The sequence below is a fragment of the Pogona vitticeps genome, chromosome ZW-PAR (assembly GCF_051106095.1).
Source record: "Pogona vitticeps strain Pit_001003342236 chromosome ZW-PAR, PviZW2.1, whole genome shotgun sequence".
Lineage (NCBI taxonomy): Eukaryota > Metazoa > Chordata > Lepidosauria > Squamata > Agamidae > Pogona > Pogona vitticeps.
Window position 1 is genome coordinate 11,636,623 of NC_135800.1, and position 24,679 is coordinate 11,661,301.

Consider the following 24,679-nt stretch of genomic DNA (forward strand, 5'->3'; position numbering starts at 1 on the left):
AGGCTCTGGTCTCAGCCTTTCTGCAAAAATATATAGGGAAGAAAGTGTGGTCACATGCCAACACCATTTTGGCTCACTGTATTCCTTGCCAAAAAGGTAAATAAGAATAACCCAAGGAAGGTAGAAATGGGAGGACAACCTCTGGCCGTCCACCCCTTTGAACATTTGCAATGTGATTTTATTGATATGCCAAAGTCAGGACTTTGGAATCATTGCTTGGTGATAACTGATCAGCTCACTGGCTGGGTAGAGGCCTACCCTACGGCTCGGGCAACGGCAGGAATAGTGTGTAAAATCTTATTGGAAACAAATTAATAAGTTGATGCAACAAGCGCAGTTGCCCTGGCCGAAGGTTTTGCCCATAGCATTATACGCTATAAGAACTAAGCCGCATAGCATTACAGGACTCCCGCCTTTTGAAAGCCTGTACAGAATGGGAATTTGGGATGTTAGTACACAGAGAGTGAGCCTTAATCTAGATTTGTTCAAGGATGCCTTTATAAGAAGGTATTTGCTGGCTCTGTTTTCTATTCTTTCCGATAACAGGGAGCGAGGCACCTCAGTGCAACGAATGCCATTGGAGGTAGCGGTGCATTCCTTCCACCCCGGAGATTGAGCTTATATCAAGGCATGGAAGAGTGAGCCGCTCGCCCCAAGATGGCTTGGTCCGTTCCAGATACTGTTGACAACAGAGACTGCCATCCGAACTGAGGAAGCTGGCTCGACTCACCATACTCGAGCGAAACACGCAGTCAACCCTGAGGGACGGTGGAAAGTCGTGCCTGTGTCCAAGGACGGACTAAAGACTATTTTTAAACGACATACGTAATGTCCATTAGTCGGTTAGCGCATGAATATTGTCCTTTCTTTAGTGTGTATATATGTGTATATAGAGGTAAGAAAAGTTAATAATCTGGTCCAAACTTGGAAGGTGAATTTAAAAGTAGACAGAAGTCGGTGGGGACTCTATTTCTTTAAAGGCTATTCAATTGGTGATCAAGTAGTGTTAGAAGACGAGATTTGTGGGATTCTCGGTGGTGGCACAATCAGTACTGCAAGGTTTGCCCCATTACGAAAGATCAAGAACTTTGTGAAAGTACTGACACTGATAGTTACTCTGAAGAAGAAGAGCTTGATGAGGATTGTCGGATTCCATTGTCCTGCCCAGGTTACCACTATTTGGGTGATTGCTGTTAGAGTAATGTCTATAACTCCCTATATAACAGGTAGAGTTTGTCCCTGGTTTTCCTGCTCAATTAGCCGAACACCAAAGGGGGAGGTGGAAGTGTGGAAGGTACAAATACAAACTACTTCCTATTGGGACACTGAATACGAAGGGTTGGCTTACGGTAACTAGTTGGTGGTACGCAAAGAGGTACGAGGTAAGGGCTGTGGAACCTTGTATACTAGCACTGAGTTGGCGTCAAGTTTAGAGTTCTGGCATAACCGAGATTGTAAGCGGTGCCCCCTCATTAAAATCAGAGATAGCAACATCAGCCCTGGATCGGAGTCAGACTCCGATTAGATCATTCCCCGAAGAGAGTGGTCTTTCTGCTCTCATACTTTCACCTCCCGGCAGTTTATTCGGAGTATCAGGTGATATCCGGAACTTAAAGGACCCCCTGATAAGATTGGACCCTTTTGAGCCTTACTGTTTATTGCATTGCCATTTTTGCCCTCACCATTGGAGTGCCAGAATAACCAAATTTGATGAGAACCCGGCTTTGAGGTGGTATGTGCTGAAGGTGGGATATCCTGAAGGGTTGTGGACCGAAAGCTTGTGGGCTGTAAAAACGCCAACTGCAAGCTATCCGTGGAGAATTCGATCCGATAGCTCGGCGACACCAGAGACCAATTCCCAAGGGATGGCTCCGTTACGCATCTTCGGTGCACCACGAGACGTGTTAGAAGTGCAGGAACGAAAGCCCCTGGTCAGCACCCAGTGCGGACGAGGAATGGAACTCCCACTACAGGCGAAGGTAAAGACAACCCCTCTTGTATCTTGGAAGAATATTGGGCATATGTTTAGTGGCAAACCAATGATAGTGTTAGGGCTCTTCTTGAGCCTTGTGCTACAAGCTACAGGATCCACCTGCCCCTGTGTAATAACGACAAGACAGGGAAGCAGGGAACAACAGACCTTAACCTATAAGTCCATTTTCAATTGTGTTGGTAATATTGCCTCTTGCACATTTGACAAGGTAGAGTACAAAATTTGTCAGGACTCCTCGGGGACTCAAACTTGTTATGACCCTAGAAAAAACCCCGAGAGAATTTGGATTGAACTCCGTGTTAACGGTAAATTGATAACGCAAGTTGAGCGAAAAGGGGACTACCCTATTTCCTTGATTTTCGATGTGTGTGCGGCAATTAGTAATGGAGACTGGACTAGAATTAAATGTGGTGGAATAGACTGGGTTCAGCAACCAACTGCTGCCTAGAAATTGGAGATACACAGGAAGCAATTACAGAAATTACCGGGCGTATGAGAAAAGTAGCACATGTCCCTATCCAGACCTGGACTGGTATGTTGGACACCTCAGGTTGGTTAAGGGGAATTTTCAATAACTGGAAGCAAGCCTTGTTCTTCCTATGTGTAGCTTTGCTAGGTTTATGGTCATAAGAGAATCAGAGATAAGTTACAAAATTATCCCAGCTCAAGAAGAGGAAGAACTATAATTGTGAATAAGTCAAAGAAAGTAGAAAAAGGAAATGGGGGATTGATAGTAGTAAAAATGTTTGCCTTATTCATTTAGGCAGAAGCCTCATAAAAGCAGGCTATTGTTCTCACTTGCAACAGGCCGTTAGAAAGACTTATTCAGAAGAGAGATTATCCAGCCTCGTAAAAGCAGGCCCGACCCCCTCCCCCTTTCTTTCTTCGCAGCTCAAGGTTCTTGAGAAGCAACATGCTTACAGTAGATAAGAATGGAATGCAGAGGTTAACAAAAGACAAAAGACGATTTAGGGAAAGTGATCTGTTTAATTGTTCTGCGCATGTTTAAAATGTGTTTTCACTAATCCAATGAATTATTGCTAACTAACTTAATGACCTTTTAAGGAGATTGTGAGCCCACCCCAATCGCCCTGAAGGGACAGGCTATAAGAGATTGTACCAGTTCCTTTGTTCTTTGGAGAAACCCATTATCACCTAAGTAGGTGATTAGCTTTCTCCCCGCTCCTGCAGCAGCGTTTTTAACTTGCAATAAACAAACCTCAATATAAAGCCTCCGTGTCTCAGTTCTCTCATTTTTAAGAGCTTTCCCTTTTAGAGAACCGGATAACAAGAGCGTTGTTTCCCGAGTGGAATCGGTCTTCCTGGTTTGACATTTTATATGATGGTGAGTAGGAGACGGGTTTTGCTTTTTCCTTTTTCTTTTAATGCGTCTGGACAGCTTGCAGGATCCGGGAAACCCTGTCCGGTGGGAGAGACGTTTTAAAATCAAATGATTATTGAAAACCTCTTTCTTTTGTCTGCTTAGGTCCAGCCCCCAAATCGGGCAGTGCCTCCGTCTTGAAATGCCCCACGCAGTTCCCCCTCATCCTTTGGCACCCCTACGCGCGCCACTACTACTTCTGCGTGATGACCGGCAAGGAGCAGGAGAAGTGGCGCACGGTTTTCCAGGACTGTGTGCGCCACTGCAACAATGGTGAGCCTCTCTCTCTCTCTCTCTCTCTTTCTCTCTCATGAAGGATTGTTTCCTTTCCACTTTCGCCTTCTGCTCCGGGGTAACTTTCTACTAGGCTGTGACCACCACCTTCCAGTACACTTTCATTCTGGAGTTTCCCTTTAAACATTGTTTTTCCGTCATAAGGACTAGGGACTTGGGATCCTTCTTTAAATGGCAGTAAAGCCTAGAATTCTCAGGATTCTGTGCTTTGCTGTCGGACCCCAGCTCTGTGTTTCTGCCATCCAGGAGGCCAGGCCTGCTTCATGTCCCAGATCCTTTGTTACCTATTCTCTGTTCCAAACAGTATTCATCCCCTCCAAATGGGCACAACGCCCTTACAAGGTAGACTGGGTTGGAAAAAGAGGGGAGGTGATTTTGAAGCCACTCGGAAAGCTGAGGGCTACATGCGGATACCCAATGGGTACTGAGACCAGATTGAGGATCTGCAAGATCCTACTGCAAGTCTGTTTCAAGGGTGCTCTCTGTGGGTCCAGATCCGATCGCTTTCTCGCACTTGAACTGTTCCGCTGCAGCAACACATAGGGGGCTTCAGAACTGGCTCAACAGCTTTGCTTGGCATTGGTTCTGAGTTGTGCTTCCCCCTCCCCTCCCCTTCCTTCCTTCCTTCCTTCCTTCCTTCCTTCCTTCCTTCCTTCCTTCCTTCCTTCCTTCCTTCCTTCCTTCCTTCCTTCCTTCCTTCCTTCCTTCCTTCCTTCCTTCCTTCCTTCCTTCCTAAAATTCTTAAATTCTTTCTTCTGTCACAAGATGAGGATTCAGTCCCGCCGTGGGGCACAGAGAAGCAGGTGAAGCCAGGCGGTGTTTTTCCATGGCCGAGATCCAAGTCCCAGTTTCTCTGGAATATGTGCTCCAAACCTTGGGCAGAAAGCGATGGGGAAAAGAGCAAGGAGGGAGCGGGCGTCTCCAAGGTTACCACCCAGGTGGGCCAAGTCTTACCACCGTGGCTCTGAATTCATTGAGCGATCCATTCGGGGCCGTCCCGAAGCCCTCCTCGAAGGACAGCCTGGGCGAGAAGTTACTTTTTAACCGGATGCGCTTTCAGCCCTTCCTGGGAGAGGCCTGTCCGCCCCCCCGTCCTCCTTTTTCAAGGCCACCAAAACAAATGGGGAGTGATCCTCTGCCTCTCTCTGCCTTCCCTCCCTCCGGGTTGCAGGTGTGCTTCACCTGGGGTCCCCTTACAGGTGAGCTCCCCAGGATACCTGCGGAGCACTCCAGGCCGCTCCTAGCAACCGGGCAAGGGCCTTTTTCTCCCATTCAGAGCAGCAGCCGGTCCCGCTGCCTCCCCACCTGGCCCCACCGGGAGGGGGGGCACCTGGATGTGTGTCTCCAGGCATTGGCAAGGTCAGAAACACCCCTGGGCGGGCAGAGGATTTTGCCCTTCCCTGAGCCACACCTTGTTGGCAGAAGGTGATTCTTTCCTTTCCTCCATTGTCACCATCGTCATCCACTCCAGAGCTGGAAGGGACCCCTAAGGGTCATCTAGTCCAGCCATCCAGCGGTTCTTCCTCTGGTGTTTCCTCTCTCGGTCCTGCCTTGATGCCACCGCTTGGCAAGGGCCCTGATCCGTTTCCGGTGTGTGTGTGTGGGGGGCCCGTGGAACTCACTGGGTGGGTGGGAGTGTGGCAGCAGCTCAGCTCTGGAGTCCCCGGACCCTCTTTATGGGCAAACTGCCCGGCTGGCCACCTTTGGCGGGGCAACTCCTCACTGCCCTTTTCACGATCCCTGCCCTGTTTTCTTTTTTTTGAAGCGGTAGCCTTTGAGAGTTAGGTTGCTGAAGGTGTGTGTGTGTGTGTTTCTGTTTCATGCCATTGGGATGGTGGATGATTTACACCTTGGCTCAAGATGGCTGGATGCCACCATCTTCTACCTGGTTGCATAACTGGCTGCCCAGGGCGGGCAGTGGAGAGGTCAGAGCTGGTCTCCTTGGGCTGTAGGTGTTCCTCATAAAATGTCTCTACGCCGCCCTTTTCCAAAGGATTCGCCTGCTCTCCTGCCTTGGGCAGCCTCCGCGTCCCAAATTAAAAATGCCACCCGTCTCTTTTTGATGGCCTTTCATCCTCCTTTTGAACGCTCGCTGAGTTTCTTTCCTGGTGTCATTGACGGCCCTCCTGTCCTGAGTGCACCCAACATGGCCTGATTTGCCCAGGGATGAGAAGCCAGCGGAAGGACCAGGACCCTTCTCTCGAGGTGGGTAGAAGCGTTTTGGGAGGGGGCAGCCAGCCAGAGCCCCTGAAAAGGGAGGGCCTGGCAGTTGGGCGCCAGAAGAACGCAAAGGACAGCAAGAGCAGGCACCGGATAGCAGGAGGACGGGAAGGGGAAGCCAAGAACGAAGCGCCGGAGGCACCCGGGGGGCCAACCCAGCGACTGGAAGGCTTCCTCCAAAGAGGGTCTGCATCACGTTCAGAGTGGATTTTCTCCCCTGGCGTTTTGAAGCTCTGGGCTCTTCACCCACAGAAGCTAGACTGCCAGCAGGCAGGGTTTGCGGGTTGTAGGTTTCTTATTGTAATGTTTCTTGAAGGAATTTGCCCAAGCTCTTTGGGGTGACCGAACGGGGCAGTGGTGGAACGTTTTCTCCGGTGGCGTTCTGTGCCTGCCCGGCGTCGGCTGGGCCCATCAGCTGTGAGCAGGCGAAACCATCTGGCTGGCTTTTGGAGCCGTCCAGACCCCACGGTCGAAGGGGAGGAAACCAGCCGAGTTCCTTCCTCCGGCTTTCACCCAGGCCCCACTCGTCCCCCCCCCCAAGGCTTAGAGGTTGGAGGGACAAGGGGAGAGGGAGGAAAGGAATGCCGCCCACTTTCCTGGGCGGGCGCTGGTGGTTGCCCAAGGAGGGCTGTGACGTCGTACGTCTCCGGATCGACCTGTCAGAATCTGGCATATTTACCTCTGAGGCTCCGGCTCACAACCTTCCTTTCCCTGGATGCGAGCCAGAGGTTGCCACTGCCACGCTCTTAAGCAGCAACAAACCCCTGGTTTTCTCCGGAGGGGGGGGCTTTCCTGTCGCCAGTCCCGCTGCAGCCTCCCCTCCCCGGGTCTAGCATTAAAACCAGCGGGCCCTCCCTTTCAGAGAAATGCCTTGAGCCTGCCTCCCCAGTGGCTTTCTCACCCCCTGTTTCTCTCCCTGCCCGTTCGGGGTTTGCACAGGGAAAGGTCACCTTCTGCTCTTTGATTTTTTCCTCCTTCCCTTCCCCAGGCGGAGTGGCTTGCATTCCTGCTGTCGATCTGCTGCCACCGCCTTAGGCCTTTGTTCCTTGAATCTGCCCCTCTCTTGGCTCAACGCCCTCTTGCTCTGAAGGGCCTCCTCGGATTCTTATGGGGAGAGAAGCGGAAGGGAAGCAGGGCCAGGCATCCCCAGTCCGGCCCCCTTCAAGCTTCTAGTCCTCTTGACCAGAGCGATTCCCCAAGTCTCCGTTGGCTGTGAAGCTCTCTGGGGCGGCCCTACAGAACCTTTTTCCTTCCCTGCTTTTTGTTATGTTCCGGAAGCCCTGTGCTCTTTGGCAGTTCTCGTGCCGTCACTTTATTTTTAGCCACCCCAGCTCTGCCCAAAAATTGGCAATTTCCTTTTTTAGAGCCCTGTCTTCCGCCGACAGTCAGCCTCCCAACAGAAATCTTCCTTTGGCGCTTCTAACCCGGATCTCTAGAGCCAGTGGCTGGACTCTGGCCTAGATCATTTAAAACTCTTTCCTGCACATCTGCCCTACTTTCTGAGTTCCATCGGTCTCGGGCGTTATGTGCCTGCATTGACGGCGGGACCAGAGGCCCCCCACTCTGCCCTCTGGTTCCCCTTCCTGCAGACAAACCGACCCTCTTGGCTATCCGCTGGGCCCGAGGCAACCCAGCACGTGCCACGGAGCCGAGGCGCAGAGAGGGGCCCTAGGGGTCCTTGGGGGGCGATGACCCCTTCTTCCTGCCCCAGGTTGCCAAAAGAAGGGATGTGAGCGGGGTCTTCTCCTCTGCCCTTTCCAGGAATCCCCGAGGACTCCAAGGTGGAAGCCCCGGCCTTCACAGATGCTGTCCGCATGTACCGCCAGTCGAAAGAGCAGTACGGGACGCGGGACATGCTGTGTGGCAATGAAGCCCAGGTGAGTCTCGGGGAGCCCAAGCCGGCCTGTCCCACGACAGGGAGAGCAGGGAGGGGAACCGAGAGAGGGTCCGGCGAGGGGTGTGTTGTCCCCAAATGGAAGACATCTTTGGTGGTGCGAGGACATGGAATGGATCCACCTGCGTGTTTGTGGCTCAACTCCAACGGCCGGGTCACCCTCGTCTCAAGGTGCAAGCCTTCGGGGCAAATTGACGCGAATCCCAGAGAGGCCCGTGGCAGATCTGGGCAGACCCACCTCTCCGGAAGTCCCCTCGGGGTCTCCTTTTGCTTGGGGCTTGGGGGCAGGGAAGACTCGCCACGGGGAGGACGTTTTGGCCATGGGACCAATCCCATGGAGGGGGTGGGGGTTCTTCCCTACTGGAAACCCATTCGGTTGGGCCCCTCGCCATCCACCCGCCCTGCCAAAGGCGGGATGCCCATTCCTGTCTGAACGGAGCCCTTGCTCCCAGCCTTCTCCCCCCGGTCTCCCTTTGGACGACCTTTCCCATCGCTCCCCAACTGCAGCGGCTCTGCCTAACCTACTTTATAGGGCTGGCGTGATGAGGCCCGAGCAGGGAAGAGGAGAGCGCTGTGCACCGCCTTGAACTCTGCGGTGCCAAGAAAGGCGACAGAAACCCGTCTCCCCAAATGACGGGCAGTTGTTGCTCTTTGGCCCTCCAGGTCTTGACCAACCTGGTGATGGAGGAGCTCCTTCCAGAGCTGAAGAACATGATCGGGCCGCGGCTGAAGGGCAAAGCCCAGGAGAGGCACCGGGTGTGGATTCAGGTGAGGGCTAACGCTGTGCACCACAGCGTCCTTTCCTTTTCTCTGATGAGCCTGTGGAACGCCCTGCCACAAGACAAAGCAAGGCCTGCCTATTTAGACTTTCGAGTCAGTGGGAGCTTTCCAAACTGAAAAATAAACATGGCCGTGGGTCCCCAGGACCTGGCTTTTATTTTTATTTTTGCAGTCCATCCCCTGTAAAATCCAGAGGTGGACTTTCAGTCACTGCGAGTTCTGCTCATTTTTGTTTGCTTGCAATTCAGGGCCATTTCTGGACCTCGTCTGTCCCAGCGCACCTGCTGAGGGCAAGGATTTGGCCCATGGGCCCATTGAAGGCGTGCAGCCCTCTGCCGCACATATTCCTGAAGGTGGTTGTTGATTCGAATCCTCTGCTCTGCTGTCTGAAATATTAGACGCAGGGGGAGGGACTAGGGGTGCAGGTCTCCCCATGGCACCTTGAGCGCTGTGCGGTTTTCTTCTCATCCTGTGGCTAGTTGTCACTCTTCACGACTCAGGTACGTTGGCTAAGGATAGGTTTGAGAGAAAGCTGGACACACCTGCCAAGTCAAGCATTTTGGGTCCTTGGTTCTCATCCTGGATTTTCATCTTTCCTCAACAAAGGGGTTTCTTTTTTTTTTTTAATAAATTTTATTAAGTTTTTTAACATACAAAAAGCCACAAGATACCAAAAAAAGAAAAAGAAAACCAAAACGAAGAGACGAAAAGAAATGAGAAAAAAGAAGAAAAAGAAAATCATATGGCAAAGAAAAAAAAAACAAAAAACCTAAATTACCTCTCTATCTAAAGTTCCCCCCCCTTGGAGTCAGAGATTCCAGCCTCATTAGTCCTCTGTTCTCCCTACCTCTGTTTATAGCATATACTAATAAGTTTCTACATGTATCCTAAATTTCACCCTAAACTTTAGTCTTCTTCTGGGCCCAGAGATATATTAGTCCCCAGCTTTGTTTTACATAGTCTCTTGGCTGTTCCCGCAGTGCTTCTGATAGAGTGTCCAACTCAGCCATGTCCCATAGTTTCTTTAACAGCTCTTCCATCGTCGGAACCTCTTCTGTTTTCCATTTCTGGGCCCAGAGTAATCTAGCTGCTGTGAATATATACATAAGACAATGCTTCAGTTTATTATCATTTATACCTGAAATGACATTCAATAATGCCATTTCAGGTTTCAGCTCTAATCTCTGCTGTATAATTTCTTTTGCTAAGTCCCATACCTGTGTCCAATAGATTTTGACCTTTTCACATGTCCACCACATATGGTAATAAGTTCCAACCTTTTTCCTACATTTCCAACATATGTTACTGTTACCCTCTGACATTTTTGCTAATCTTATGGGTGTATAGTGCCATCGGTAAAACATTTTGAGTACATTTTCTCTTAAATTTGCTGGTTTCAAAATCTTATTGCTTTCTTTCCACATCATTGTCCAATTATCAAGATCTACATTGTACCCAAAATTTTTTGCCCATTTTATCATTGTTTCTTTCACCCTTTCATCTTCTAATTCATATTCTAATAAATAGGTATACATTTTCTTAATTATTGCTTCATCTGTATATAACCACAGTCTGTCCACCTGAACTTTGCCCTTAAAAAAACCCACAGCCCTGTCTTTTTTATATCTTGATTCTAATTTTGCCATTGACCACCAGTCCACCGCTATACCCATTTTTTCGAGCTCTTGTTTGTTCCTTATCTCCAATTCATTTGTTAGCAGATTTTCATATGTGGTTAACCTTCCTTTCTGGTTCAAGGTTTTAAATGAAAATGCTTCTATTGGTGCTACCCACATTGGGATTTTTTCGTAAGTTTGTGCTTGAAATTTCTGCCATATCATCCCTAAAGCCTTCCTGATGATATGCTCTTCAAACTGAGAGTGTTCTTTGAGTTTCCCATACCATACATATGCATGCCATCCCATCTTTAAGCCGTGTCCTTCTAATTTCAACAACCTTTGATTTTCTAGAGTTATCCATTCCTTAATCCAAGTCATTGCACATGCCTTATAATATAGCAACCAGTTCGGCACACCCACTCCCCCTCTTTCTTTCAAGTCTTGCAGTAATTTAAGTTTTATTCTTGGTTTCTTATATTTCCAAAGAAAATTTGCTGTTATTCTGTCCAGGTCCTTGAAATACTTAAAGTTCAATATTATTGGGAGGTTTGAGAATAAAAATAGAAGTTTAGGTAGGATCATCATTTTTATTGTTGAAACTCTTCCCATAAATGAGATTTGTAATTTGTTCCATTCCTCCAGTTTTTTCTGAATTTCTTTCTGTATTGCCAAGTAGTTTTCCTTCATTAAATTGCTTGGTTTTCTAGTGATGATCACCCCTAGATATTTAATTTTTTTTACCGCCTCAAATTTAGAACACTGTGTTAATTTCTCCACATCTTCTTGTTTTATGTTTTTTGTCATAAATTTTGTTTTTTGATAGTTTATTTTGAGACCTGCCACTTTTCCAAACTCTCCAATAACTTCCATCAGTACTTCAAGATTTTCCATAGGATTCTCTAATATTAACACTAGATCGTCCGCTTATGCTTGTAGCTTAAATTCTTCTCCCTCAATTTTAAGTCCTTTAATGGCTTCATTATTTCTAATCTGCCTGTTGAGTATTTCCAATATTAAAATAAATAATAGGGGAGATAATGGACAGCCTTGCCTTGTTCCTTGTTCAATCTGTATATTTCCAGTTAAATTACCATTCACTTTTATCTTGGCTGTTTGTTTAGTGTATAACGCCTTAATCATTTTCAGGTATGGTCCTTGTATATCCATTCTCTCCAGTAGTGAGAACATAAATTCCCAGTTGACATTATCAAAGGCTTTTTCCGCATCCAGGAAGATTAGCATCATCTGTTTTCCTGGGTGTAGTTCATAATATTCCAATATATCTATTATAGTCCTTATATTTGAGGATAGTTTCCTTTTAGATAAAAAGCCTGTTTGATCTTTATGTATTATCGTTTCGAGTATCCCCTTTAATCTTGTAGCTAGAATAGTTGTGAAGATCTTGTAGTCGACATTTAATAGGGAAATTGGCCTATAATTCTTGACTAATCTTTTATCCGTGCCTTCTTTATGTATTAGGGAGATATGTGCTTCTTTCCAGGAGTCTGGAATTTCCCCTTTAGTCTGTATATCTTCAATTAATTTCTTAAAGTGTGGGATTAAGGTTTCTTCAAATGTCTTGTAGTATTCTGCTGGCAGTCCATCCGGGCCAGGCGATTTACCGTTTTTTTGTTTCTTCCATGCTTCGCTAATCTCTTCTGTTGTGATTGGTTCATTCATTTTTGCCAACTGTTGGGGATTCAATTTCCATTCTGGAGAATTATTCCAATAATTTGCAATCCTCTGTTCTTCTCCTTCTCTTTTCTTATATAGTTCCTTGAAGAATCCACAGATCTCCTCTTCGATTTCTTTTTCTTTGTATATTTCTTTCCCTTGTTTGTTAAGCAATGTTGTTATCATCGTCTTCTCTCTTTCTCTTTTTATTCTGTATGCTAGCCATCTTCCCGGTTTATTTGCGTTTTCAAAAAAAATTTGCCTTGTAAATTTGATTTTCTTCTCCATCTCTTCCTGTTCTAATAAGTTAATTTTGTGCTGTAGGATATTTATTTTATTAAGTAGTTCCTTCTTTGTAGGTGCCTTCTTAAGCTTTGCTTCCTCATTTTTTAGAGATGTTATTAAAGTTTGGTATTGTTTATTTTTTTCCCTTTTTCTTCTAGTATTGAATTCTATTGCATATCCTCGGAAATATGCTTTGGCTGTATCCCATATTGTTGTCATCCCTGTATCCTGAGGTTTGTTCATTTGAAAAAAGATGTTCATTTCATTTTTAATTTTTTTTATAAAGGTTTCTTCTCTCAGTAGTTGGGTATTAAGTCTCCACAAACTATGTCTTATTCTCTGACCTAAGGTCATCAGTATTGGGTTGTGGTCTGCATATATATTTGGTAGAATTTCAATGTCCTCTGCTTGGTATGTAACTTCTGCTGATATCCAGCAATTATCTATTCTTGACCATGATTTATGTCTATTAGAGTAGAATGTGTAATCTCTTCTATTCGGGTTTCTTAATCTCCATAGATCAATTAGATTTAGTTCCTCAGCCATCTCAAGAAACACCTTAGGTATCATATTCCTTGATTTTTTCCTCCCGTGTTGAGTTTCTTTGGATGTGTCTTTTTCTTTGTCGATTATTGCGTTGAAATCTCCCATGATACATATTTTTTGTTCTGGTCTTTGTACTAGTTGGTTTTTCAGTTGAGAGTAGAAATTGCCTTGAGCTTCATTTGGTGCATATATATTTACCAAGAGAATTTTTTCTCCTTCCTTAGAGATTTCTACCATTAATAGTCTTCCATCCTCGGCGGCAAACACTAATTCTGGCTCAAATTGTTTTTTAATGTACAATGCAACTCCATTTTTCTTCTGTTTATTTGATGCTGTGAAGACTTTGCCTAATTTTAAATTTTCTAACAGTTTTTTATCTTTTTCTACAATGTGGGTCTCCTGAATAAAAATAATATCTGCCTTTGCTTTGAACAGTTTAGTAAATATTTTCCTTCTTTTTTGGGGTGAATTAAGTCCTTTAACATTCACCGAGAGAAACTTAGTTTGTTTAGACATCTTGTTCTTTATTACTACCTTTTATTCCTTTCTGTTTCTTTCCTTTGGTTTTCCTTCTCGGAGATGATTCCCTTTGGCTTGCAGCCCCTCTTGTTTCTTGTTCCCCCTCTTCTTCTTCTTCCCCTTCTGATTCTCCACTTGAAAATTCTAGATCTTTTTCTGACAGTTTTAGTTCCTGTCTCATTTCTCTCATAAAGTTTCTGGCTTTCATTTTGCTATTGATATTGAATCTCTTAGATTGAAAAGTCAGAAGCAACCCTTCTGGGATTCTCCATTGGAATGGTATCTTCCTGTCCAGTAATATCTTGGTCAAAAATGTGTATTCTTGTCTCTTCTTTCTCACCGTCCAGGGTACCTATTTGAGTATATTAATTTTTACTCCTTTTATTGTTAACTCTTTTTCCTTGGTCACCTTAATAAGTTTCTCTTTCACTGATCTTCTTAGGAATTTTATGTGGACCTCTTTTGGTAGATTGTTACGTCTGGTGTAGGCATTGCTGACTCTAAAGATTCTCTCCACAGCTTGTGTAAATTCCTGTTGTTCTATCCCTGTTTGTTCCAATAATTCTTCGGCTATTAATGTCAATAAGTCTTCTTCTGTTTCTCCCTCGAGTTGAGCCACATTCTGAATTCGTAGGAAATAGGAGGCTTTTTCCACCTCTAGAGTTGCAAGTCGTGCTTGCATCTCATCTTTTTCAGCTTTCAGCTCTTGTATATCTTGTTCCATTTTTGTGAATTTGTGTTGTGTTTTTTGGAGAGTTTCGCAGAGCATGTCGATTTTCTTGTTAGTGCTTTCTGCACTAGCTTTGGTTTCATTTCTAAACTCCTGCATTTGTTCCGATAACTGTTTAACGATACTTGTCTGGATATCTTGAAGCGCATTTCTCACCGAATCTTGCGCTAGTAATTTTTGTAGATTTGAACTTTGCGTAGGTGATTCTTTAGCTGAAGTGCTCCTGGTGTTCATTTTGAAATTTTGAAATTTAGCTACTTTCCTGTTATTCTGATTTAGTACTTTCCTCCCCCCCAAAAAATTACAATTTATAGTTTATAGTTCCCTCTTTCTCAGCAACCCACATACATAGGTACCAAACTGTTTACAAATTGACCAAGTCTATTTTGACACACCAACAGAGAATGAGGATTTTAACATCTATTCCCAAACTTGTCACTAGATGTCCTCAGTGTCCTGGGTTGTTCTATGACTCTTCTTTATTGTTCCTTTGTCGATCCACCCCCACCTTTATAGGTTGCCAGAGATTAGTTTCCTCCACAAAGGGGGGGAGAGTGAGCCAAGAAGGAGGAATTAAAGCCCATCTTCATCCCAAATTAGCCGGCAGATGCCAAAAACTAAATTTGGGACCTTGAAATTGTAATCCACAAAGGATTCCTGTAGATGTCAACCGATGTTTGTATTCCCATAAAGGAAGAAGAACTAGAGAGAATGCTCTGTTATAAGTCTAAAAGTCTGTCCATTAATATCCCTTCAGACGCAGTCAGGCAGTCAGCTTGTTTAACATAAGAGGGAACAAAGACACCCTCCTCTTCAGGGTTGTTGATTGCCTTCCCTTTGATTTACTGCGGCAAAGTATCAGCTTCTAACAGTCTCTTTTTCTAATTATAAGTCAAAGCAAGTTATACCGGAACATGGAGGTTTCCCTCAGCTGCATTAATAGCCTATAAAGCTTTCTTCAACTCCCACCATTACCTCCCGCCTTTATTTTTAATCCTGCTGGCTCCTTAAGACATTCTTCACTTTATTTATTATTCCAACTCCTTACGACAGGACGGTTAATTGGCGGGCAATTTGTTGCTTCCCACACACATATGGAGGGGGTATAATCCCCCCTCCTCTCGCTGTTAGCTGCTTTGATCTCCTTCACAGTAAATACAGCATTAGGGAAGTGTGCTGAAGTTTAAAAAGAACAAAAAAGAAGGTGGGTGTTTTACGTTAATTGCTCCCAAGTCTATTAAATCTTCCACTGAGTTCTCTTCTGGGTGTTAGGTTAGGTTCTTATCATTACTCACTTTCACAAAGGAGATTTTGGATGTTCAAGGCTGGAATCTCCAAATCCTCCCGCGGAGCCTCTCAGCTACAAATGCCATAAAAAGATGGCGCCCAGTCGAATCTCTGTCCGAGAGAGAGAATCCCCCGAGGGAAGCAGGATGCCAGCCGCTCCCTCTCCGGGTCTCTCAGCCCCTCATTGACTGCAGGAGGGTCTCTCCTGACCCCCCCACGATCTCTCAGAAATCTCTGAGAGAAGATGATCCGACGGCAACAGCCGGTTACCGGAGAGCTCCAGCACCCTGCTGTTTCTTGCTGGTCCAGGCTCCGCCCCAACAAAGGGGTTTCTGAATGCTTGAACCGCAAGTGTCCGCAGCTCTTTGGGCCGGTGGGAGATATTTTGGAATTTTAACTTGCTGGTCCCCTTCTGAGCCATGTCTTCCTTCTCTTTCCAACCTGAAGTTTACATGGAATTAAAAAAAAAACAGTTGTTTCTTCTCATCTTTTAAAATCCTCTGTTATTCCCAGGCATATCATCTCCCTCTTTTTTTCCCCCTCCCCCTCCCCGAAAAAAGGGACATTTGTTCAGGCGCTCCCACTCCTCCTTCTCCAGGCAATGTTTAGTGCGTACGTTTTTAGCTCACCGGAAGATAATTTTGGCTCCAAATGTCAACCTTTGGGTGGGAAAGGAAAATCTCTCTGTGTCTTTATTATTTTTATTATTTGAAAAAGCAAAATAAGTATTTCTATGTGAGCCCTTTTAAAAACAGCTAAGCAGAACCTTCTTTTAAAAGCAAATATTGGACTCAACAAGCTTCTTAACCTTCTCAAATATTGTTGCCGTGAAATGATATGATGCCTTTTGGTACACAGGTATCTCTCACCAGTGGGGGTGTGGGGTGGGGATCTAGAGGAATATGAGAATTGTAGCTAAACAACTTTTATGTCATTTCCAGCTTTGGAATTCAGTCCTCCGAAATTCAAGTGTGAAATTTTAACAGCTTGAGGGAAAAGAGGCTAAGCACAAATCAGAAGAGGGATCGACCTTAGAACAGGAAAAGGGGAACATGTAACCTTCTGGACCTGGCTGGACTACAACTCCCATCCTTCGGCTAGTCTGGCCAGGGCTGGGGGACATGGACGCCCAACATCAGGAGGGGCACATGACGCCCCTTTCTAGATCATAGCAAATGTGATTAAACACAGCCACATGTGTAAGCTGTAAAGTTTGGAAAGCCTACTCTTCAGACTACAGTTTCCAGTATCCTCAACCCAGCATGGCTGTGACTTCTGGGTGTTGTAGTCCAGACAACTGGTGTTTGGAGTCTCTTGATTGTGGATGCTTTTTCCTCCTAGAGGAGTGATAATAAAATATTAAATTCTTAACCACGAGAACTGTTGGATCGCTCAGTGGTTGAGGGCTCTGTCTGCGGGCCTCTTTGACAGCGGCTGGGCTGGATGATCCGTAGGGGTCCCTTCTGGCTTTACCATTTCTAAAATGATGATGACGACGAACCCTACCCCATGGGGGTGGGTGTCTATGTCTGTCTCCTGCCTCTCTCCCAAAACGGTTCCTCCTTTTTCCAGGTCTCCGATGCTGTGTACAGGATGGTTTATGACCAGACGAAAGCCCACTACGAGGCGGTGGTGGTCGAATGCGAACTTCAGACGCCCAGTTTGCAAAGCACCATCCGCACCGATATGGACCAGATCATCCAATCCAAGGAGCACCTGACCAGCAAAATCCGAGGTAGGTGGCCGAGCGCCACTCCCAGCGGGCCATTCTGGAGCCCTGTCTTCTCCTGTGCAGAATCCCCCAGTTCTGTAATTGGAAAAGGAGAAGAATCCGGCTGGATTGGACCCAGAGCCTATCTAGGGAGTGGGCAACTGTGGTTCTCCAGATGTATTTTTTGAGGGGTGGGGGGAGTGGGAGGGTTTCAAATGTCCACCTCTCCTTGCCAGCCTGGTCAGAGGTGAGGAATTAGGGAAGCCACGGTCCAGGAGATACCAGTGCGGGTCCATTTGCCCACCCTTGGCCCGCCTTAGTTTCCCCCGTGGCTGAGTAGCAGGGTGAGCCCAAGAGATTTTGCTGCCCGAGGCAAAGGACAAGAGGTGGTGAATCCTCATATGGCTCATCCTCACCCGGAGCCAGACCTTGGAGGAGGAGGAGAAGGCATTAGAGGGAGAGTGTGGAGAAATGCCGTAACACTCTCAGATATCCCTCACGGTCAAGCCAAGAGCGGAACAGGGGCTTCTTCCTTCTCGAGGTCTTCAGAATTTGTTCAAAGGGGTCTTCAGACCGAGGGGCCGAGACTCCTCTTGCCAAGCACGGCCTTCGTGGAGGGCAAGCACTGGAGAACGGGTGGGCGCTTGAGAAAGAGGCCAGCGACCCACCTGAGGCTTCAGACCCTTTTGCTTCCAGGGATCTTAAGGAGCAAGCATCCCAATTAGGGAGCTGTTTTCCGGGGGGGGGTGTGCAAGCATTCACAAATGGGCCAGACTGGAGGCAGGCAGGAGAAAAGCGACCTTTCCCGCGAGGAGAAGCATGTTTAGACTCCTTGCCCTTCCCTCCCTCCCTTGTGAGGAGGAAACAAACAAGCCCGCTCACCCTTAGTTCTAAGGTTCCTTTCTTTTCTTTCAACACATCCTTTCCCAGCCTCGGTCTTTTCCAAAGCCGAGATCTGCGTCCGGAACCACGTCCAGCCGTACATCGCGTCCATCCTGGAGGCTCTGATGATCCCCACCAGCCAGGGCTTTGCTGAAGTGCGGGAGGTCTTCTTCAAGGAGGTCACGGACATGAACCTGAACATTGTCAATGAAGGCGGGACGGAGAAGCTCGGAGAGGTTCGGAGGACGGACTGCCTGGGACCTTCGGGACGGGAGGATGGGGGGGCGGGGGAGAGCTCATTTGGACCGGACTCCATACAGGGCCCCAAACCGGTCCGGCCAAAGAAGGTGGCTCTCTCGGGAAGAAAGGCAGAGGGGGCCAGTGGGAGCTCTGGAAGGGAGCAGGCTGTGCTGCCACTTTCTGTTGCAGCGCCCTTGGTCTTGCGAAGGCCTCGATGTCAGGCCGCTTACCTGTGTTGTCGTCTCCCTTTCTCTCTTCTCCATTCTCCCTCAAAAGTATATGGAGAAGCTTTCCCAGCTGGCCTTCCACCCAGTCAAGATGCAGTCCTGCTACGAGAAGATGGACCAGTTGAAGCTGGAAGGCCTTCAGCAGAGGTTTGACGTGTCCAGCGCGTCAGTGTTCAAGCAGAGGGCCCAGATCCTGATGAGGCAGGTAAGGAAGGCCCTGCCCCGAAGAAGGCCCTTCCTGGGCCGGCTGCCAAAAGCGGGTCTCAGGGAGGGAAGCGTGGCCCTCCAGATGTTTCTAGGCCAGGCCAGCATCTGGAGGACCCCCCCTCCGCTGGCCACTCTCCATCCCTTCCTCAGCATCGCTACGGCCCCATTCGGTCCTTGTCAAACTAGCTCCTCTTGGCCTGCTCCAGATCTTCTCTCTCCCCACACGGAAGCCAGAAACGTTTTGACCACCATCCTGGCGCCTTTTGGGGGGCCACGACCCACCAACTCCAGTCTCGATCAGAGGCCAGTTGTCAGCCAACTGAAACCACACCCCGGCAGCCGTCCTAGATGTCTTCTTATTTGCTTGCTTGCTTTCAGGAAAGGTGAACTAAAGGCACCCATCCCATAATAAGGCCTTTATTATCGGGCTTGAGGATGCTTTTGCCTTCTTGAGTTCGGTTGGCTCAGGCAAGGCATGGGTTGCCAGCGCCCCCTACTGGCTGAAAGGCTGTTGGCAAAATGTTTTCTGTCTTGCTGATTCAACTTTGGGGATGGTGGCGATCCAGGAACCCTTTCCCCTCTGTCCCCGCCCACCTGCAGCCACTCCCCCTTTCCCCAACCCTTGGCCATACCGTGTTGGGTGTAGCTTCACCCTTTCTCCTCCACGCACACCCTGGTCAGGACAAGCTCTCTTCCCTCCCTGTGCTGCTCTGCCATCGCTAGGGAAAAGCGGGCAGAGTGGGTGCCCTTCAACCCGGCCATCTCCAGTCCTACCTCCTCCAGTGGTGATGGGTTAGATCTCCCCAGCATCCTGAGCTAGCCACAGCCTGGCTGACTGTGGAGCAGGAGATCTGTAGTCCATCACGTTCCAGTTTTCCCTTGACCCTTCTTTGATCAAGACTGGGGAAGGTGCGATCCTCTCTCTGCTGGAATCCCATGTCCATCATCCCCAGCGTCATGTCCCAGTCTAACAGTATCTGGAAGTCCCCCCCCCCCGTTTCCATGCTCTGAACTTCCACCTCTAAACATGCTCCCTTGGGCATCTCTCGCCACTCTTCCCAACTATGGTGGGTCAGTAGGCACTTGACCGCCATCTTTCCTAGCAGATCTTCTCTGACAGGACTGTTTTTGGTTTCCCCCCCTTTTTTCTAATTTTTTAATAACAGGTGTCGTTGCAGCAAATGGACGATACAGTCTACACCTTTGAGACGCTCCTCCATCAGGAGCTGGGGAAGTCGTTGAGCAAAGACGACCTGTGTAAAGCCATCCAGCGCATCCTGGAGCGCGTGCTCGAGGTAAGGTGGCTTGCTGTCCACTCCCTCCCTGCCAGTCGCGCTCAGTTGTTTTTTTTCCTGTGAGCGATGATAGATTTCAAAGATGCAGAAGCACCGTGCGTTGCAAGCCATGGGTCCGTCATGGGAGGTTCTGCTCTCCTCCAAGGGCAGGTCCCAGGTGTCGCTAAAGGGCCCCACTTGCCTCTCTAAGAACAACCCAGGTGGCGTTTGAACCGAGGTCCCAAAGGGAGCTTGGAAAGACACAAAGATTTAACCCATTTGCATCAAAAGGCGAGCAAACCAAGCGTTGCCTCTAAAGCAGTGATTCCCATCCTTGGGTCCCCAGATGTTTTTGGGCAACAACAGTTAGCTAAAAGGAGCCAAAAGCCCTGGTGGTTCAGCCCTGTGTTCTTTGGTGTCCATCTTTTTTTGCCTCTGAAATCTCTCCCCAGTGATGCGATGTAATAGCATTCACTCTTCCCTTCTTCTCTTAGAAACATGACTACGACAGCAGCACGGTGCGGAAGAAGTTCTTTAGGGAAGCCCTCCTACAGATCACAATCCCTTTCTTGCTGAAGAAGTTGGCGCCCACCTGCAAAGGGGTAAGGAAGGAAGGAGTTGATGATGGATAGAAGGAAGGAAGGAAGGAAGGAAGGAAGGAAGGAAGGAAGGAAGGAAGGAAGGAGTTGATGATGGATAGAAGGAAAGGAAGGAAGGAGCTGATGATGGAAAGAAAGAAAAGAAGGAAGGAGCTGATGATGGATAGAAGGAAGGAAGGACCCAAGGGTTAAGCTATTTCTATTGGGAGTGCCAACTGGGCTGCATCATGAACAGCATTTTCAGCCTAGAAACTGAAGGCAAAGGGAGTGATTAAATATATATACAGTGGTGCCTCGCTTAACGAGCGCACCGTTTAACGACGAATCCGCATAGCGATCTGTTTTTTCAGATCGCTAATGTGATCGCATTGTGATGTTTTCAATGGCAAAACATCGCATGCGATGAAACGCTTACCGATCTTCACATTGCGATGTTTTTTTAAACAGCTGATCGGTGGTTCCAAAATGGCTGCCAGATGCCCAAAATGGCCGCCGCAACCATTTTCGTGCCCTTCCCTCGCTTACCGAGGGTGCGAAAATGGCGGCACTATGGAGGAACTTCGTTGAACGGTGAGTTTGGGGCCCCATAGGAATGCATTAAACAAAGTTTAATGCGTTCCTATGGGGTTTTTTGATCTGTTTAGCGGTGTTTTTGTATAGCAATGATTAATCCAGAACGGATTAACGTCGCTATGCGGGGCACCACTGTATTGCCGTTAGTAGTGAAATCCCCCCTTTATATCATTAAGTGCCCAAAGATTGCATCCGTTTTGATGGCAACCCAAGTAGGGCTTTCAAAGTATGTGAGAAAATGGAGGATTCCACCAATAACGCAGCCCCATGGATTCCCGTGCCTGTGCTTTAGTTGTTGTGGGTTTTTCAGACTCTTTGGCCGTGTTCTGGAGGTTTTTCTTCCTAACGTTTTGCCTGTCCCTGTGGCCGGCGTCTTCAGAGGACAGGAGCTAGAACTCTGTCCGTGATCTGGCAAGACGTTGGGAAGAAAAACCTGCAGAACACAGCCAGACAGCTCGAAAAACCCACAACCACCATCGGATCCCAGCTGCAAAAGCCTTTGAGAATAATAGTTTCTTTGCCACTTATAAATAATAAGGGCATGCCACAAATCTCCTGCTTTAAATGCTTCTAAAATGCTTTTACATTTTTTTAAAAAAGTAAGTCTTTATTGTGAATAATTTCAGGCATCCTGGTAAGGTTCTCTGGAAGTTGCCATATGGCCGCTGGGCCACTTGCTTCTTCTTTGGCTGACAGTGAACCGGTGGCCTTTCTTGTGGGTGTAGTTCTGATCTTTCTGGAGGAGGCCTTAGAGACAATCTGTCTCCCATTCATCAGGCTGCCCTTTCATCCCATCCCCAGAAAGATCAGGACCACACCCACCAGAAAGGTCCATGTTAAGGACTGTTAATGACCCATGGCAATGGGTGGAGAAGGATGGGAGAGGTGGGATTTTCACTCACACACCCCAGTCCTTGGTCTAGCTAACCAGCCTATTCAGACCAGGGGGAAGTGAAACTCATTTGGAAGATCTATCCGGGGTACCCTGCTAAGTCTCCTCAGACTGAAGAAGTGAAAGGTTTGAGCCGAATAAGCAAGAAGTCCAGTGGCCATGATGCTGTTGAAAGCAATTTCGTGCTACTTGTCAGTTGGGAGCCTCCCCAAAGCCTGTGGGGACTGAGAGTGTGTTCGCCTCCCCCCCCCGCACCCCACCTGATCCTCTGTTGGGTTGCTTCCCAGATGAAGAAGGAGCTTAGGGATGGTCTGGAAAGTTAACTTTAGGGCGGCTAGTTCCGTTGCAGGCCAGGTCCCCGTCCTCAGTGAATCTCCCGTTCTCGTCCCTTTCAGCTGTCAAAGAAGCCGCCGTTCAGCGGAAGCACAACCTCTACCGGGGCAGCATCGTGATGCACAACAGCGATCCGAACCTCCACCTGCTTGGGGAGGGGACGCCCATCGACTGGGAGGAGGAGTTTGGCTGCCCGGCAGAGGCTGACCCCTCAGAGGAGAAGCAGCGCCGGGCCAAGCAAGTGATGTCGGTCATCCAGGTGGACGAAGGAGCCCCGCCTTACGACGTCGCTTCCCTGGAGGAGGCGATGGAGGTGGACGCTACGGGTCTTTCCCCGGCTCCTCCGACCCCAGGCTCGCCTGAGAGCCTGAAGGAGCTTCGTACAATGTTGGTGAAGGAGTTCCAGGTGGAGGCGCCGGTTCCTGCTGCCGAGAAGACGGAGGAGCCCCTCAGCAACGGCACTGTGGTCCAAGAGAACCAGGCCATCCGGGAGCGAGCGGAGGAGGAGAAAGAGGAAGAGGAAAAGGGAGAAGCTGCTCCGAGGGCTGACGGGCACCTCCCGGAAAAGTCTCCCAAGCGCCATGAAAAAGAGGAGGAAGTGCCCGAGGGCACAGCTGTGTCTCCTCTCCCACCTCCTTCCTCGGCAGCTGAGGGGGGAGTCCCCATGGACCACCCCCTGCCCGACGACAAGGAGACAGGAGAGGTGACGGCGGCAACGGCAGTCTGCGAAGCCAGAAACGAAGCACCCTCGGAGGACAGCCACCGGGCCATGGACGACCACAAGGGGGCACAGACTCAGTTCTAGGCCAGACCCCCTTCTCAAGAAGACCGCCCCTTTGCCCGAAGGGCAGACTGGAAGAGGGGACCCTATGGAATATGGGGTGGTGGAGGCCAGGCGAGATGCAGAGGAGTGCCTCAGCTGGCCCAGGAGCGTGGCCATCACCGGGAGGGCCGTAGCTTTCTCTCTTGGAGGTGGGGAGGCAGAAGCCTAGAAATAATATTTCCTGCTGCGAGGGTCTTCATCCGGCGGGGTCTCGGGAGCCGGATGACCCTTCCAAGCTTCCCTAGCACCCGACTAGGTTGCTTCCCTGCTCCCCTTCTTGGCACCTTGCTTCATTCTCTCTGCCTTCCATGGCAGCATCGGTTGGGTCACTTGTGTCTCTGCGTCTGGGATTCCCTTCCCACCCCTTTCGACTGAAAAGATATTTAACCTTGGATACCCAGAGACACGGGCCTTCCCCTGTCTGTGTGGCCAACCCTTTTCAGTCTTTATGCCAAGCTGGCCTTGTCTCCTAACCTAGTTGTGGCTTGAATCCACACCTGCGGCTGACTCCTTTCTTCTCTCTCCGCCTGACTGAGCCTGCCTGGTTTTTACCCCCCCCCTTTCCCCCTATGCCATGGCTCCTTTTCTCCTGCCCCAATGTTAACTATTACAGGTAGGTCATTGGTTCTCAGCCTTTGGTCCCCAGACTTTCTTGGACTACAACTCCCAGAAGCCTCCACTACTAACTGCGCCTTGTGGCGCAGTGGTTAAAACGCTGTACTGCAGCTAAAAAACTGTGCTCACGACCTGGGGTTCAAATCCCAGGTAGCCGGCTCAAGGTTGACTCAGCCTTCCATCCTTCCGAGGTCGGTAAAATGAGTACCCAGCTTGCTGGGGGGGCAATGTGTAGCCTGTATAACTAAAATTGTAAACCGCCCGGATAGTGCTTGTAGCGCTATGGGGCAGTATATAAGTCCAATAAATAAATAAATAAATAAATAAACTGTGCTGGCCAGGATTTCTGGGAGTTGTAGTCCAAGAACCTCCAGGGACCCAAGGTTGGGAAGCACCTGGGTGGGTGACTCTCTTTTCTCCTTGGTCTCGGCCTGCCCTTCCCGGGGCCAACAGGGAGGTGACTTGATCTGAAATTCCCAAGTTGATGCTTCGGGAAACATGACGGAAAAGCATTCTTTTCCTGCCCTTTCCAAAAGGCTGGAGTTCTAGGAGCTTCTACGGAGAGATCTAGCCATCTTGGCTTAAACATTGAGGCAAAGGGAGGGCAGAAAAGATGCATGTGGTTTCAAGCAGGGAGCTATGAATGCACCAGGATGAAGGCAAAGCTACTAGACGTGTTTTCTCCTTTGACTGTTTTTTTTTTGGGGGGGGTGTCTTAAGAGGACTGGAAGGGCTGCAGCTGATTTGCAGGGTGTGAGTGTCCCGGAAATAAGAGGCCACCAGATCCCCTTGTAGATTTAGCTGCCTGTGATTCCCGGGTGTTCTTCCCTGTGGCTTTTCCATGAAAATTCATCCCATGTAGGTTTCTACTTTTCTCTCTCTGAAGGTCCTCACCTTGGAGTCCTTCTTCCACGCAGCTCCTGGATGGTGTAAGAGGGATCTGTGTGATTGTTTGGTATTGAACACAGAAGATGGAGCACATTGGGTTGCTTTTTCCTGTGCTGACTGTGGGGCAGGAGTGGTTTATCTGGGCAGAGGGAAGCGGGAAACAGGAATCTTCCCCGGCCTTTCTGAACCTTTA

At 48.3% G+C, this 24,679-nt stretch overlaps 1 protein-coding gene across 1 annotated transcript; it reads left to right on the forward strand.

Annotated features, from left to right (window-relative positions):
- Positions 1–1,865: 1,865 nt before the first annotated feature.
- On the forward strand, positions 1,866–24,143 carry LOC144585181 (protein Niban 2-like). The gene is made up of 12 exons (XM_078382862.1): positions 1,866–1,979; positions 2,885–2,915; positions 3,270–3,338; positions 3,480–3,647; positions 7,650–7,765; positions 8,446–8,550; positions 16,795–16,957; positions 17,864–18,051; positions 18,332–18,487; positions 19,668–19,784; positions 20,258–20,392; positions 22,132–24,143. Exons 1-12 carry the CDS (start codon positions 1,866–1,868, stop codon positions 22,963–22,965), a joined length of 2,196 nt encoding a protein of 731 aa, XP_078238988.1. The 3' UTR covers positions 22,966–24,143.
- Positions 24,144–24,679: the final 536 nt, after the last annotated feature.